Below are 17122 nucleotides of genomic sequence, written 5' to 3'. Positions count from 1 at the left end.
CTCCGCTGAAAACTGCGTTTATTTCTGGTTATTATTGGCTGAAGAGCATTCTTTGCACTTTTGAACCAGAGCAAACTTGTGTTCCAAGAAAGCAACCCATCACAAGGACAACATACAGCTGCAGTGCCCCAACATTATCCAAAAAAATGTATCAAAGAATAACATCTTACTGCCCCCTTTTCTTTCCCACCAATAGGAGGTCTATTTCCTGTTTTCGTAGAGGTGGTTCTCATATTAAAGGTTCAGGTGTGCTCTTGCAAGTCACATCTTTAGCTGAGGATAAGTGCACATCTAAGAGTGGGAGAACATCTGGCCTTGAATGCAGGAAGTCCCTGTTTCAACCCCCAGCATCTCCAGGCAGGGCTGGGAATATCCCCCATCTGAAATCCTGAATAGCTACTGCCAGTCAGTGTAGACAATATTGGCAAGATCCAGTCCTCAAAGCAGGCAGTGAGCTTTCCCTGTTTAGGGAAGTTTTTAATGTTTGATGTTTTATCGCATTATTATTATTATTATTATTATTATTATTATTATTATTCTGTTGGAAGCTGCCCAGAGTGACTGGGGAAACCCAGCCAGATGGGTGGGGTATGAATAAATAAATTATTATTATTATTATTATTATTATTATTAGTGCAGCTTCATTCTAGGTGAGTCTTCTGCAAACCAGTCACGCAGAGTAGCCAGCTTTGCTTTCACATGGAAGTATGATAGTAGCAAGGACGGCCTCACTATTTAACAGTAGCACCAAATGGCCAGATCCATACATGAATGAAACTGCCTTCAACGTGAAATGTGACTGGTTTTTAGGAGAACTCTAAAGACTCCCCCCCCCCCCCCCGGTCAGCTTTTGGATGAAGATAGGTCAGTTTTATTCTAGTGATGCTGTGCCAAACATCATGTTTTCAGATGTGCTGTGCTGTAGATTATGATTTTATGGTTTTAATAATTTGTGTTTTAATGTGTTGTGATCTGCCTTGGGTGGGCTAGCCCTGAAAAGCAGCCAATAACTAATATAATAATAAAACCATGTTGTTATTGTTGTTTGCGGATAGTCTCCGAGTCATTGGCTCTGTCATCCAAATCCAAGGCTGTGCCTAATGAAGTCATCCCATTATTAGCACAAGGGGTTCTGCCATGCAACAGGGCTTCCTCCCCCTCCTCTCTCCTTGCATGCCCCCAATCCTCCAGAGCCGATGGGGTCGGGCAAGAGGCTTACAGGGAGAGGAAAGGGAGAGGACGTCCCATTGCATAGATGGAAGTCTTCGCACTATTGAGACAGCTTTGTTTGATACAACCCATAGCATTTAATTCATATCCAACTGGTATGAAATTCAGAGTCCTAAAACTGGTAGGGTCAGTATTAAGCCACGGATTAGAATGTGGATGATAGTTTTCCCCTACAAAACTTGACCAGTCACAAAGTCCAGATAAACCGGCCTGCGAAAGAGCTTTGCCCCTCTTGTTTGCTAGTCATTGAGGTGCCACATAACTGTGCTGGGTTCCCGTCCCCCCACAAACATGCGAAGCGGGTTCCCAACTCTTGGAAACAAAGAGCTTCCGTGAAATGCAACTTGATTTCACCCCCCCCCCCCTCTTCTTACCTCGACAGGCTGCGTGTCTCCCAGGACAAAGAGGTGCACCATGTTCACGTCCGGATCCTTCTTGAAGATGTTTGGTTTCGCATGGTGCTGGAAGTGACGGTGATTCCACCAGTTTGCTGAGGCGCCCTGCAGGAAGAAAAGATTTGCACGGTACATGGGGAACTCTGCTTTTTCAATGCATTTGTGTACACAAAAAGATGCCCTGCAATATTATAATAATGAAAGGGCCTGGGAACTAGGTACAATAGTCAGTTTGGCTCCCGCGAACTCTTAGCTCCTTTTTCCTCTTGAGTACCAATTTAAAGCGGCAGACCAGAAGGCCAGCTTGCTGCTCATCACTGGCCTGGTAGGCAAGCTGGCTGTTGGGGCTGCTCCAGATCGTTTCCAAAAACTCAGGACAGACAGAAAGCCTTTGCTCACAAAGAAGCTTTCAATTCCAGCCCCAGGCCATGTTTATGGAAAGCAAGTACAACACCCTATTCATAGACCCTGGAGGTCCCCAGAGGAAAGCAAGGAAGCCTACAGTTTGGAGCAAACAATGTGGGCATTATCGAGAAATTAGCTAGCCAGTCCCAAAAGCCTTATCTGGGTTTTATGTGGCAAGGATAAACTACTCCAGACAGCATTCCTTACTGCTCCATGGTTTGTGATCTTGAATGATAATCTGAAAGGAGGCACTTAAAAGAATGGCCACGAATGTCCATTCCAGGTGATGCTAGTCTTGCTGCTTTGTGTCTTTAATAGTTGCCTGGTAACTGCAGGAACAAAGCTTTTCCTGACACTTTATCTCCACACCAGGAAAAGCTTAATCTGCTTTCCATCTGTGTGTCAGGTTGCTGCTAAAGGCACAGGAGCTTGAGGGGGGGGGGGGGAGTTGACAGTCCTAGGTGACATACTGCTAATTCTCCTGGAGTATTTCAAGTTGGTGGTTCTTAGCTGTGATTGGCTGGCTAGATCTGTTGGATTTCTGCCTTTCAGGCACAGGCCCTCTGTTGGTTAAAAAGGTGGTAACTATTATTGGCTTGATCCTTATCTTCTGCCATAGCTCTTCAGCCTATTAATGGATTCTTGCAAGAAGTGATTTCCTCATCCTGAGCTCTTGAGCCTCTAAACTCATTGTATTTATTGTGAAATCTCTTGGACTCAGATCTTCCAGCTTCTGAGTTCTGAATTTATAAAATCCCTCACTTTGGGGTAAAACAGGTGAGACATGCTTTGATCCAGAATGTCCACACACTGATTCCATTATTTTTTTTCCAATTTTATACATTTCAATTATTTTACAATCATTTTAATATTTCAAAACATGACTTCCTTCCCCCTCTTTCTGCAGTTCCTTAGATTTATTTTTAATATTTTCTGCATATCCAAATTAACTTAATTTGCTCATTTATTCATCTACTTTATATGTATACTCTTTTTTAAAATCTCTTTCGGGATTGACTCTATTGGATCTTCTACAGTTATCACCAGGTCATCTGCAAATGTTTTTAATTTATAATGTCTCTGTCCCACTCTTATACCTTTAATATCTTGATTACATCTTATTCTTTGCACCAATACTTCCAAACTATTATAAACAACAAAGGTGACAACGGGTAGCCTTGTTCCTTTAGTTATTCTACCATTCTCCGTCAGGATTCCTTAACAAACTTAAAGGGAATAATATAGTCATACAAGTTTGACTGTGGCTAATGGTTCAGATTTTGAAGGGAATTTTTTAATATATATATTGCTTGAGATACATTTATGTCAGTTCACAAGCTATACCCTCTGTGGGCACAACAACCTGTTCATCTAGAATAGATTCATTTCAGCTTATTCCTTGCTAAAGCAATCAGACACAAGAGCTAGAATTTACTGTTTTTTATCGCTTGGAAGAGTGAGGTAAGCTGGCCTCCAGCTAAGATTGTGCTCTTTTTGTCCTGCTCCCTTAAAAGCTGCATGACAGGCAGAAATCCAACAGGCACAGCACTTCCCAGTGATGGGGAATGCATGATCCTTGGGATCTTTGTCAGTTCTGCAGTTTTTAAAGAAACATTCCTACCAGGAGAAATATGGCAATCTTAACCTCATCATTTCTTACTGCGGTTATTTCCTTAATGGAAAATGACCTTACCTTCAAGTGACCAATCACAAACTTATGAACTAAGTGGTTCCATGTAGACTTCTTAAACACAGATAGGTGTCCAAAGTCATGCTGTAGCCATCCAGCCTGGGCCTTGGGAGGGAAGAGAATGATCATGAGAGAGAGGAAAGGCACCCCTAAGAGAAACTTTATATCAAAACCTAACTATAAGTGCTTTCTCTTCAGTTTCCTTTACATCAATGGTTCCCAGACTTCTCCCCACCCTGGACCATTTGAAAATTGCTGCAGGGCTTTGTGGACCACTTAACGATTTCCCTGCCTGTTCTAGCAATTGTAATGTGCTGTGTTAGATGCTGTATGGTTTTTTAAATTGTTCTTTTATTGCTTACTTTATTTCTTACATATTGTCTTTTGTTACAATACGAATTGTAGGTTTATTTTTTGAGGGTGTTTTGATTCAGTTGTATTATAATATTGTAATAGGGAATGAAACACAACACAGTGTTAAAGATGGCCCACCCTTCCAGTAAAGATTGGCAATTAATAAGTTACAAGTTGTTTCATGCTATCTTCAGTTCCTTTTTGAAGCAGTGACAGTATGTAACTTTCAAGGCATGGATGAACTAGGAGGCAGATGACTGCCCATTCAATATCCATAGAACCAAGTTTCACCTGGGAAACTGCAAGGATGACGGCAAGGAGGAAGGTTGTAATCCAATTAGTACCACAGTATGAAACCATAAGCCAAGCCAGAGCCTCCATCACAAGGATATGACCCAAGTAAAGCGAAAAAAACACAGGATCCGCTTGGAATAAGTTCATGTCTTCTGCTGTCTTCCTCAGGGCACGGAAATCTTCCACCAATTGAGACTGCAAAGTAGAAAAAAAGGATATTAAAAGAGGTCCTCTAGATACCTAGAAAGCGACTTAGGCACACTAATTTTCTCTGGATTGCAAATTGTGTAAAAGAAAATTATACGCCAGCATTTTTGGCAACAGCAAGATGGCTTTCCCTCTCTGTACAAATGCATCTCTCTCGATGAGAAAGAACACAAAACAGACCCTCCCATACACAAACATCCAGAAAAGCCCATTCATGAGTGAAGGAAGTGCCTGACATTTCCACACACACACCCCAATTTATTTTGTCTATTTCCCCCCTCCTTTAAAAAACAATAACAACCCAAAAACTACACAAGAAAGGGCCATTATAACCTTGGCAAGGGTACAATGCTCAAGTTTCCTAAGGAAACTGTGGTGAAGCGGAGGGGAGGGGAGGAGTCTGTAGACAGTTATGCAAACTCAGTTCTGCAAAATTGTGGCAATACTGCAGCATAAAACTCAACCATTTTCCAACTGCCCCTGCCTGCAGCCCCAATTTGCTTTCCAAAATACCCCTTTCTGCAGCAATAGATTTTGGAACAATACAGCCTCTGTTAGCAGCGAAAAGCACCCACGACTCTCAGGGTTTGTCACTGCACCGCACCGACTGTGAATGCACCCTAGAGTAAGGTTACCAGACATCCCCGTATTTACAAATCAGTCCCCTGGCAAAATCCATTGAAGTTGAAAAGTGTCCCCGGATTCATTGAAGAAAATCTGGTAACCTTACCCTAGAGCAGCTTTGCACCTTGCTAGGTCATCAACAGGGGGGACACTAGTCAAGATTTCTTTCATAAAATCTGGTCTGCCATTACAGTATTGAACTCCTCATGGAAGAGTCTCTGATAAGCTTTCTAGGAAACCCTGGTGCCTGCTGAAATGTAGTCTGAAGCGCTATTCCCTTTGGCATAGGGTGCCCTGAGCTCTGCAGAGTGGTGTTACTGAGGGAAAGCAGCTCACGAGGCACCTGCAGGTTAATGTTTAGACACCGGCTGGCTGTCATCAATGCAGTCATCCAAGAACGAGAGGCGGCAGAAAGGGCTTCCTTTTGCAATCAGCCAAGTGGGACGAAGTGCCTGAATAATTGATAGCCGGAGCGGTTGGGATTTGAGGGATCCTGAGTGACAGGGCGACGTGGGGCCCGATGGGAAATGCATCTGTGGATCTTGTTTGCAAAGCTGCCCTCCAGGCCAGAGTTTAATATTTCAGATTATGAGAGATCTATGCATGGCTGGTTTCCTGTCCGTTTGGAATATATATGGACGACTGGTTGTACCGGGAACAGACTCATGACAGGCCCATGAAAATTCTCTGGACGCTTTATGTTACTTGGTTAATTTACATTCAGGACTCTTCATTTCTTTGCAGCAACCCCCCTGCCTCCTCTTCTATACTTAGGCCTTGTGTGAGGTTTTCCTTCAGAATATTGATTCTGTGACATAATAGCAACTCAGCTAATCCCGCTCTCAAGCTCTCTCTCTCTCTCTCTCTCTCTCTCTGTGTGTGTGTGTGTGTGTGTGTAAAAGTCACAGGTTTATTTCCAGCAGGCTCCTTTTCCTGTCTCTCGTCTTCGTATGTCGTCTCCCTCCAGCCTTCCCATATTCTGGTGTTTCCCTTTTTATTTTCTAATAGTGTCCCGTCCCCCATCCCCCGCTTCTCTCACCCTGCTTGTTTCTTTCAGCCTGCTTTCTTCAGGACTACATTTATCTTTATCCCAACCCCCAACCCCCAAATTGTATGGCATTTGCATATATTTTGGTTTAATGTTAAGTCGCTTGGAGACCTTAGGGTGACTAGCGACTAATAAGCTTAATAAATAATAAAAAAAATTATCTGCACATTAAAGGCAGTCAGAAGCACTCCTGAAGCCACGTGTCTCTGGAGATGTGTCCCTCCCCGTTCCTCATTAAGGCATCTAACAAAACAGCTCATCTAATAGCTAGGGATGGCTTTCAAATGGAAAGTTAATTGCAAACTTGTGTCCGCCTCATGCTTTATTCTTTACAATTCCTTTTCCTTCTTTTACAGCCTGTGTGACCTTGGGTGGTGGTGGAATTATCGTCATAATTTCCCATCAAATCATTGTTCTAGTTCTTTTTGGAGGATTCAAAGATATAGCATTTATTAAGCAAAGTGAATGTTGGTAGGTTGGACTTACACGGTCCTAAGCCCATTTGAGAAAAGGGAAACCTTTAAACCTGAAGTTTACTAAATATTCCACCTTCCCTAAAACCGTTTTTTTGCACATACAGCAAAAGGAGGTAGCAGTTGACTCCAAGGGCATAGTACCTCAGTTCAAATAAAGCAAAGGCAAGCTGAAACCCAAGAAGTCTTGCAGTATCAGTTCCTCCTATTGGTCTACAGTGTCAAATATCCACTGTATTACAACCTTTGATACAGTTCTGGATGGTAGTATTTAATCCTCAGATGAATCAATGTTCTATGCTTTCTTTGACACCTCAATCCTATAATGTATTTTATGACCCTATAGAAATGTTTACACAGAAACCCTGAATCTGGAGTTACAGCATAATCATTGTGCTGATATTTTCTGTGTTCTCTACTGCTATCCTGTTTTCTTTCTTGGGTATCCACAGACTAGTTTAAACTCTGATCAGTATATCTGTGTAGTCTCAAGGTATATTACTTTGCAGGAAAATATCAAATTTGTGCCTGCAGCCTCCAAGAGCATGCCCCTGTCACTCCCCTTCCGACACTCAGTGCAATTCTTCAGTCTCCAATGAACGTTTGTCCTCCAAAGCACCACTTCAAATATTGTGACAAACTTTACAGAACAAGCTCATGAGAGATACTAATGTAGAGTAAAACACAAAAAGGAAAACTGACTCTAGATCAGGGGTGCAGACCCTCCGGCCTGTGGGCCAAACTTAGCCTGCTAGGCATCCCTATTTGGGTTGCAAGGTTGTTTTGGCCAAGCCATATCCACTCACCTTGCACTTGACATCATATATGACATTAGGTGTGAGGCAAGTAAGGACAGAGCCTAGAAGGAACAATGGGCACTTTAAGGGGAACTCCTGTTTGCTCTTTTGCTGGAGCCAGGCACGCTTTCATCGTCCATCAGTTGATGGGTGGCGAGAGCATGCCTTGCTCCAAAAGGGGAAAGTGGTTTCCATTGAAACTGTGGTTATGGAAATCACTTCTCCCTCCCAGCACTGCTCCTTGAACCTTTGAAAACCAGAGGGCTGTTTGAAAGCCCTTCTGTAAACAGCCCAGTGCCGTCCTTCAAATATTCACTGAACATATAGGAAAAATTGCTCTTACTTACGTTCTGGCCTCTGTCTTGGCTGGGTTCTCCTGGGGCAAGTTCTCCAATCAATAATGGCTTAAGAAACTTTCTCACAAACACAGGATCAGGGTGAAAGGCCTTAAATGCATCCTAGAATGAAGAAACACACAACTGCTGTTCAAAGAGCTGTTACCCACTCTTCCTTATCTCTCATAATCATTTCCCCCTTAGAATCTAGAAACTTCTTTCTACATGCAAAAATCCTTACGGATGAGCCAGTGCGGAGCAAATTCCCATAGTGGTTTGATAACCAATCCCTCTTCTCAGGGAACTCTGGGAATTGTAGCTCTGTGAGGGAAATTGGGATCTCCCAACAAGTCTCAGCAGCCTTAACAAACTACACATTAGGGCAGGCATCCCCAAACTCAGCCCTCCAGATGTTTTGGGACTACAACTCCCATCACCCCAGCTAACAGGAGCAGTGGTCAGGGATGGTAGGAATTGTAGTCCCAAAACATCTGGAAGGCCAAGTTTGGGGATGCCTGCTTTAGGGGAAGCCATGACTTTAAGGTGGCGATACTGGTTTATATGTATTGTGCAGACGGGGCCTTATTGTAGGAATCAAACAATATTCCTTCTGATTACACATTCCCAACACCCCCCCCCCAAAAAATAGTATATAACATTGAAAATCTCCATCTCCCAGCATAATTATTAGTAGATAAGCAAACAGAAAGCAACATATTTTCACAGCCAAAGAGTGAGTGGGTGGCAGAACTAGGAATCCTAATCTTATGGTGCTTTATTCCTAGGGACTGGTCTGACTCAAGTCATTGTCTCTAATGAGTCCTTTGTTGTCCTTGCTTATGGAAAAAAAGGAAACCTTAATTAGTAAGATTAGCTTCAGCAGCTTAATTCACTTGGGGAAAGCACTGGAACAGGGGACAAGGAGAAAATAAATTAGAAAATGCTGGAAAGGAGAAAACAAGATAGGAAATAATATACATATAAGGATAGCTATTAAAGCATAAATGTGAGGCACCATGGAAATTTTATCACCAAATGTGATCTGTGTGCAAGCTGCTACCTAAATCTGTAGTCATCAAGAAACGAACAAGCATGGGCATAAGCCTAAAGGATTTGTAACTGAGGGAAATTTCCAACTCCTTATCTTCCCCTAGAGCCATATAAAATCCCCAACTCCTTCCTAATTCCCAGCAGAAAACACTCTTGCTTAAAGTTGTGCATTGCTAATTCACCTTGCGGCAACATAATCTAAGGCTGGGCGTACCCAGACGATGAACGTTTTGGTGTGCTCATTAACTTCCAGAGTCTACATGAAATGAAGGCTTCACCTTTAATTGGTACCAAATTTTCCTATGTGGTGAACAGGCGTTGTTGGGGTACTGGAGCACAATTTTCAGCCTGCAGCACAAAACTCCTACTGTCACTGCAAGAGGATCAGATGTGAGAGAGCTATCTGCACTGTATAATGTATAAAGCCAAACAAGGGGAGTGTAGACAACCATTATGTGGGCAGGCCCTTTGTGCCACTCCCTGCCAAAACACTGGATGCATCATCATTGGATTTCTTCCTCTTCCTTTTGAAATAAGTATAAACCTGAAAAAAGCGAAGGAAAGAAACCCTTCCCACATACTTCAGCCCCCTCTGCAGTGGCGTAGCGTGGGTTGTCAGCACCCGGGGCAAGGCAAGTAATTTGCGCCCACTAACCCGCTCTCTCTCCGCACCACACCGCACGCCTGGCACCCCCCCCCCTCCACAGTGGGCGGCGACCCGGCGGCTCGGATTCGCACAGCCAGCACTGCAGTGAGAGAGTGAGTGAGCCAGGTAGGGGCAGAGAGCTGCGAGTGCGATGTTGTGCCTGGTGCGGCCGCCCCCCTGCACCCCCCCCCACGCTATGCCACTGCCCCTCTGATACCCAAAACAAATGGTACGGTGGCTTGGAAGAAAAATGGAAGGTTGTTGGATGGGGGGGAAAGCCAGGGAAGCTTGCTGCTGAGTCACACAATGCCCACCAAAGAAACAGCCAAGCGTTTAGGGAGATGACAATTGGCCTTACAAAAGATACTGAATCAGCACTGTTTAATGCTGGGGAAAATTTGAGCCTCCTGGGAACTGACTAATGGTCTTCATTACAACCCAGTAACCGTACCTTGCTAGCACTGGATTAAAGGACCTGGGATCATATTCTGGGGCCATAGGCCTTTCTGACTTATATGTCAGACTCATATACTGCATGCACACCACATTTTCTTTGCAAAACAGCCATGCTATTTTGTTGAACACATATCCATCTCTTTCTAGGTTCTTGAACACATTGCTAGCAGATGGCAAGCAACAGTGGCATCTCCTTGGGAAGCACTAAATGGCTTCAAAAATGCACTGTGAATGAAGTAAGAGTTTATGCAGTCTGAACCTGGCCAAACAGGAGACAGTCCTATGGTATTGGGATTGGTTGGTGGAAGCTTCAAGGGCTCAATGTGACTTTGGGGCTTGCTTGCTACCTGCTCAAACTGTGTGTGTGTGTGTGTCGGTACAATACAAGGCACCATAGGTCTCTATCATTTCCTCAGCCAAAATGAAAAACTAGCTTGCAACATCCTAAAGCGTGTGATCAGGCCTGAGTGTCACCACACTCCTGAAGTTCAAACATAATTATGGTGGCAAGCAAGCAATGGTCACCTTCAACAATACACTTGGAAGAAGAATGTGATGTTGCAGATTTGGCTCTGTGTCCCCCCCCCCCCATAAGTACAAACACTTCCACGTGTGCTGGTTTCATGAGACTGATAGCTTTGTAGTGGATGTACTTTTGGGAGAAAGAGCATTCATGAAATCCTAGAAGGGATGAAAAGGGAATGCAGTTAAGCCAGTGACAAAAGCTGGGAGCCACCAGTCCCCACTGATGAATGCAGAAAATCAAACTTGCTTCTGGCAAGTTGGGAAACTGTCATATCTGGTAACCTCTAGGTTAGTTTACTGCAATGCATTTTACACTGGGCAGCCTTTGAAGACACTTTGGAAACTACAGCTAATGCAGTATGCAGTGGCCAGATTACTGACTTGGTCCAGAAGGTCTGAGCACATTACACTGATTCTGGCTTGACTGCACTGGCTACTGATGAGTTTCCCAATTCAATTAAGTGCTAGTTTTAACCTATCAAGCCATATGCAGCTCAGGATCACAATACCTCAAAGGCTGCCTCTCCCAATATGAATGCACTCAGAGCAAACAATCTTCATCAAAGACCCTTCGCTGTGTGCCTTATCCAAGGGAGCTGTGGAAGGTGGTCACATGAGAACAGGCCTTTTTGGTAGTGGTTCTTCCTGTGTGTGTGGAATGTTCTCCCCAGGGAAACATGCCTGGTGCCTTGGTTTTTATGGGCCAGGCTAAGACATTTTTATCTGCCTAGGCCTTTGGTAGTTATACCAGCGTCTACTGTGGTGCTTACCTTTTACCGATATGAGATAGGTTTTAACCTTATTGTGTTGGATGAGCATTTTAATTATTTTGTATTGTACACTGTGTTTAAATTTCCTGGTTTTTATTTGACTTCATATATATATTGTTAAGTTGCTTTGAGACTAAGAAGCACAACAATACATAAAATAAAGGAGGTAGTTTGTTTTTAAAACGTTGCTCCACAGAATCACACAATCCAGACATTTCAGCTCATTGTGTCTCTTCAGTCTTCTTTTTAAATGTTGCTTTGAAAAACCCCACTGTGATTTAAGACAACAAAGACAATAGAATCACTGTGTGTTTCAGTTTGGGAAGTTCAGAGATGAGTGGGAAATGAAAATTACAATGTAAATGATTTAACAATAAAACTTGCAGATTGGCAGGACATCTGGACCAATTGATTTTAATACATGATGGCTGTGTTTCGAAGAATGACAAGTTGAAAGCATGTAGTTCTTCCCAAGAACACAAAATGCAGCGAGTGCTTTATAGACAGTGGACAGAAGTAACCACAGCCAGAAACATGCAGCCAAGGTACCTGGCCATAAACATCCGTTCTGGCTACAATTCTTGTTCATCCCGTATGACAGACACACACAACCAATGGAGAAGCACAAGAGAGACTCAATGGAGCCATGACTCGATACAGATTCACATTTTCTCTATATGTGAAAGCCTGTGGCTGCTTTTGATTAACACAACTGTTTGCAAATACACTCCTAGAACTTACTGGTACACATGCTGTCTGACATGCATGTAGAAGGGTGGAGAACAAAAGGCATACTCACCTGCCACCTCTGAAGGTGGACTTTGCTGCATTACATGAATGTGTGATTTCATCCTTACTTTTGAAGATCTGTTTTAGATACTGGGGCTTAGCCTGAGAATAAAGCTGGGAACCTGTAGCCCTCCAGGTATGCTGGACTCCCATCAACCCCAAGCAATATGATCAATAGGGATGATGGAAAACAATAATGATGCTCTGAGTATTGCCAGGGTGCTTCACTTTCCCATGAGTGATCACAACCAGCTGTAACACATTTAGGATTTGTCCTCAGTGCCTCTCAGGTCCAGAATACTTCCCCTGCCCTCAGTTTCAAAAATAGGATGGAAGAAGAAAGTAGAAAACAGTGCCTCTGAGCACATGCAAAGAGGCTTTCCTTCATCATCAGGTAACTACAAACCACATTCACCTGAGGAAAGGTTTCCAGAGCAGAAAATGCAGCTGGAACACATTGCTGAGTCCCATCACCTTCTACGTCCCACCTGCTGGCACACAATCTCCCTGCATGTCCTGCTTCTCTTAATGGGCATATCCAGGTGGTTGATAAAAGACCTCATACACCTACAAAGGTGATAAAAAGACCTCATACACCTACAAAGGGCTACCTTTGAAGGTGACCCGGAAACTACAACTAATCCAGAATGTGGCAGCTAGACTGGTGACTGGGAGTGGCCGCCGAGACCATATAACACCGGTCTTGAAAGACCTACATTGGCTCCCAGTACGTTTCCGAGCACAATTCAAAGTGTTGGTGCTGGCCTTTAAAGCCCTAAACGGCCTCGGTCCAGTATATCTGAAGGAGTGTCTCCACCCCCATCGTTCTACCCGGACACTGAGGTCCAGCACCGAGGGCCTTCTGGCAGTTCCCCCACTGGGAACCAGGCAGAGGGCCTTCTCGGTAGTGGCACCCACCCTGTGGAACACCCTCCCACCAAATGTCAAAGAGAACAACAACTACCAGACTTTTAGAAGACATCTGAAGGCAGCCCTGTATAGGGAGGCTTTTAATGTTTGATGTATCACAGTATTTTAATATTTCTTGGAAGCCGCCCAGAGTGGCTGGGGAAGCCCAGCCAGATGGGTGGGGTATAAATAATAAATTAATTATTATTATTATTATTATTATTATTATTATTATTATTATTATTATACAAAAGGCCTATCTAGTTCAGTTTTCTGTTTCCCACTGTGGGTCCTCTTGAACATAAATGGACCTTGGTATCTAAAAGCTTGCAGGCTCCTGGGGGAAGGCCAACAGAAGCTGGGGAAATATCCAGTTCAGAATGAAATACCCCCAAATGGAATGAGAGTAAAAAAAAAAAAAAGTTTCTGGTCATTCAGATAGGGCTGGGATACAGCAAGATGCTGAGCATCCAGTAGGCCGTGATAGCCCAAAGGGCCGTGGGAGGGGGAATGAACATGCCAAGCAAATCCACAGAGGATGCCACGTGCAGATATGGTCTCTAAGCTATGATAGAGGGAGTGGGGTGCTTGGTTTCAAAAGCAATCATAGAAAGGTGGGCATAAAAGAAGTCTGGTCAAATAGAGAGACGCAGCAGTATACAATTCTCTTAATGGGATGCAGTTAGGGCAAACTTTTTGAAGCTGAGGTCCCCATTCACTTGAGGGAAAGTGATCAGGGGCGCATGCAAGCGGTGGACAGGGCTAAAGTCAGAAGTGAGGAGCAGCACAGCTTCCCCTCCTCTCTGCTATGTCTTCCCTCTACCGCTTCATTCATCTCTCTCTCTCTCTCTCTCTCTCTCACACACACACACACACTTATACAACTTGTTTCCCACAGGCATCTAGTTGGCCACTTTCCCCAAACCGCTCTTCTCCTGTCGTAATCCACTAAACCAGAACCTGGGTAGACAAAAGTGCTTCTTCAAAGCTTGTATGATTAAACTATGGAATACTATCACAACATGTGAGGAGGACCCCCAACTACGGTGGCTTTCAAAAAAAAAGGATAGAGTAAAATTCATGGAGAATAAGGCCACCAACAGACAGACTCCCTCCAGGACCAGCGGGCCTCAGGAGTCCAGTCGCTAGGGAATAGCAGCTGGGGAGAGCTGCAACTCTTGTGCCCATGTCCAGTCTGTGGGCTCCTCAGAGACATGATCTGACTGGCCACTTTGGGAAGCAGGATGCTGGCGAGACGAGCCTTTGCTTTGAGCCGCACAGTTCTTAACACGCGGCTACATTCCCCGCGCTGTGCGTCCTGCCCGGAGCTAAGCCTCCGCTGGCCGGCTGCTCCCCTGCAGCTTGCGCTTTCAGGAGCCGCAGCTACTAATCTTGCAGAGGCATCCTGGTTTTGCTCCTTCCCGCCGCCGCTATGCCTCCTCTGCTGCCGTTACTGAAACAGGAGCCCGGTTTGGGGGAGGTGGGGGGTGGAATGAGGCTAGCCAACCACTAGCTGCAGAAGCAGAAGCAGCTGCCCGGGCGAGGGGAGGACGCCACCAGCTCCTTTCCTTACGTGGGGGGTGGGGAGTCTCAGGGAAAAAACCCTTGCAGAAAGAACCGACCGAGAGCAGCTCTTTGGCCGGCCTGTAGGCAAACCTCTCTCCTCCCCGCTCTTGCATTGCTACAATGCTCCTTCTGCAGCCTCCCAGCCGCCGGCAACCTTCCAGCTTGCAAGCACCCCATTCCCTCTTTGCATCCAGTTCCCGTTTCATGCCAAACGGCGGTTCCTGCCAGCCCTGCAGCGGCTGCAGCGAGCTCCGCGCTGCGGATTTGCCAGCCCTGCAGCGGCTGCCGCCGCCGGTTCCCTCCCTTCTTCAAAGCAGCAGCAGCAGCAGGTGAGCGGCGGCGCAGGAGCCGGGCGGCAGCAGCCATTTGCGCCCTTGCCAGCGGCACCGGCAGCCGGAGCCCCTTACCGTGGCATCTTCGCCGGCGTAGTGGCTGATCACGCGCAGCCCCCCCGGGTGTCGCTTGGCCCATTGGGTGATGTTGTACACTTTCCGCTCGATCACCAGCCACTTGTCCGTGTGCACGTTGTGCTTCTGGATCTCCTCCCAGGTGTACGAGGGGCTCGGCGCCTCCCGCTCGGCGCACATCCCGCCCTGCTCCTCGCCTTTCCCCATGACCGGCTTCGGCGCGCTGCTTCGACGGCTCGGCTTCGCGCTTTCTGGCGATCCTGCGAAGCGAAAGGCTCCCCGCCTCTCCGCTCCGGTTTAACTCACCGACTGCGCCGCCCCCCCCCTCCACGCCGCCCCCTCCGCGTGCTCTTTGTCTTCGCCTTGCCGCCTGCCAGCCCTTGTGCAATTTCTGCCGGCTCCGCCGCCTGCTCTGAAGTGCCCCCTAGGCTGCAGCGGCGGACTTTTCCCTCGCAAATAATCCCTGCGCCAGCCAGCCAGGGGGGAACCTCAGCCTCTCCATCCCATTCCATGAATCACCGACGAGGATTCCGGAGGGTAATCAGCAGAGCTCCTCCTCCAATCGCCGCTCTCCGCCGGCCAAGCGGGGCTCTGCCATTGGCTGGCGCTAATCTTTCGAAGGTGAAGGCCGGCTGACCTCAGCTTAAAACTTGAAGAAGCCTTGATATTGTGAAGCGGGCCGCCGCTGCAGTGCTTGCGCGGGGCTCGCGGCGCTGGCCCAGGTCTCTTCTCAGAGGCGGCCCCGAGGGTGCCACCGAGGCAGCATCAGGCATCAGGCACGAGGAGCGAGCGAGCGAGCGCGCGCCTCAAGGAAAGTTTCGCGCCTTCCGCCAACGCGCCTATCTTTGTCTCCAAAATTGGCACAAGAAACGAAGCTGTCATAACTCAGGACAGCCGGCTTCCTGAAAAGATTCCACACACACACAAAACGAAGAAGAGTTTTTACAATTATGCAGATTTGCCTACCCGCTATCTTCAGCCTAAGAGAGTCCCAATCTGCTCCTCATGTCAGTGTCTTATCTCCCCAACTAGGAGATCTTGGCAGTTCTCCCAGGATTGTCTATCAAGAATACCAACTTGTAAAATATATCCTGCAGGGTAGCCTTTCTTTATTCAGATACCACAATGTTAGGTAGGTAACTTAACTCAAGATTTAGGCAAATTCACTTCAGGATCCATAAATATTTTTCTGTATGTTTGCATAACAAAATGAGCAAGTTTGGTTTTATAGACATTGTTTTCTGATTGCACTTACATGAGTGAAACAAATGGTTCTTTTTTCCTAATTTTTTTAAATGTCAAGTTGCTTATATCAAGTACACAAAAGTGATAGGGTGCTGTTTTTTTCTGTTAAAAACTCATGGCCACCAGAAGGCTGTCACAACCATACCCATTTCCATGTGACTGCAATGTTATGTATTTTGCCATAAATACATGTCACATTGCAGCACCTCATGCATGTCTTCCCTGGAGGCAGGGGAGACGTCATAAATTCGGACCTTTGCCACTTTCCCAGGAAGGTAAAACAAATGTTTTCACCATGGATCACCTTTTATTTGTTGTCACTGAAAAACCTTTCCCTCCCTTATAAACAAGTTATGAGAGGTAAAAGTGTAGTTTTAAATTGTTGATTAGGCATTTTGATCCCCACAGGGTCTTATTCACTTTGCAACTCACAAGGACAGATTTGTTGGGTTTAAGGCTATGAAACTTTGCAGAGGAATCTCTGATGTTACAGATTGAAAGCTGAGGGAGAAAGAGAACCTTGCAGGCATGGAACATGCCACTCTTGTTTCACAGATCACACACAGTTCCACAGAGTCACAAAAACAAAACATAAAAGCCGCAAAAATGCAAAATAAATAGCTAAAACAGACAGACCTCAAATATAACACTGAAAATGGAAGTGTGGCGCTCACAGAGTGCCTCTTTCCAGGTATCACTTGTTTGACAGTAATGGCTATATAGAGATCAAAGCAGCCTTACCAAAGTGCCGCATGCTCTGATGACCTCTTGCATAGACCACTGGAATGTACTCTAGGTTTGGCAACTATTGAAGATGATCCAAAAATTAAAACAAGGGCAGGATGTAGCAGCTGGAGTCTTAACTGACACCACTGTGCAATGTCACATCACACTTATTCTGCAGGAT

General features: G+C 45.5%; 1 protein-coding gene across 2 annotated transcripts in view; it reads right to left on the bottom strand.

Annotated features, from left to right (window-relative positions):
- Nucleotides 1-15712, bottom strand: part of LOC310666386 (acyl-CoA 6-desaturase-like) — a 29667-nt gene extending 13955 nt beyond the window's left edge. For both annotated transcript variants that reach the window (XM_083417117.1, XM_083417118.1), the window contains exons 1-5: nucleotides 14971-15712; nucleotides 7865-7975; nucleotides 4366-4563; nucleotides 3724-3825; nucleotides 1605-1730 (exon numbers count right to left, since the gene is read on the bottom strand). In XM_083417117.1, the coding sequence (XP_083273243.1) occupies nucleotides 1605-1730; nucleotides 3724-3825; nucleotides 4366-4563; nucleotides 7865-7975; nucleotides 14971-15177 (744 nt within the window). In that variant the 5' untranslated portion in view covers nucleotides 15178-15712. The remainder of the gene's footprint in view (nucleotides 1-1604; nucleotides 1731-3723; nucleotides 3826-4365; nucleotides 4564-7864; nucleotides 7976-14970) is intronic.
- Between the last annotated feature and the right edge of the window lie 1410 nt (nucleotides 15713-17122).

The sequence above is a fragment of the Podarcis tiliguerta genome, assembly GCF_965153285.1.
Source record: "Podarcis tiliguerta genome assembly, chromosome: 1".
Lineage (NCBI taxonomy): Eukaryota > Metazoa > Chordata > Lepidosauria > Squamata > Lacertidae > Podarcis > Podarcis tiliguerta.
This window is presented reverse-complemented; position numbering and strand designations above follow the sequence as displayed.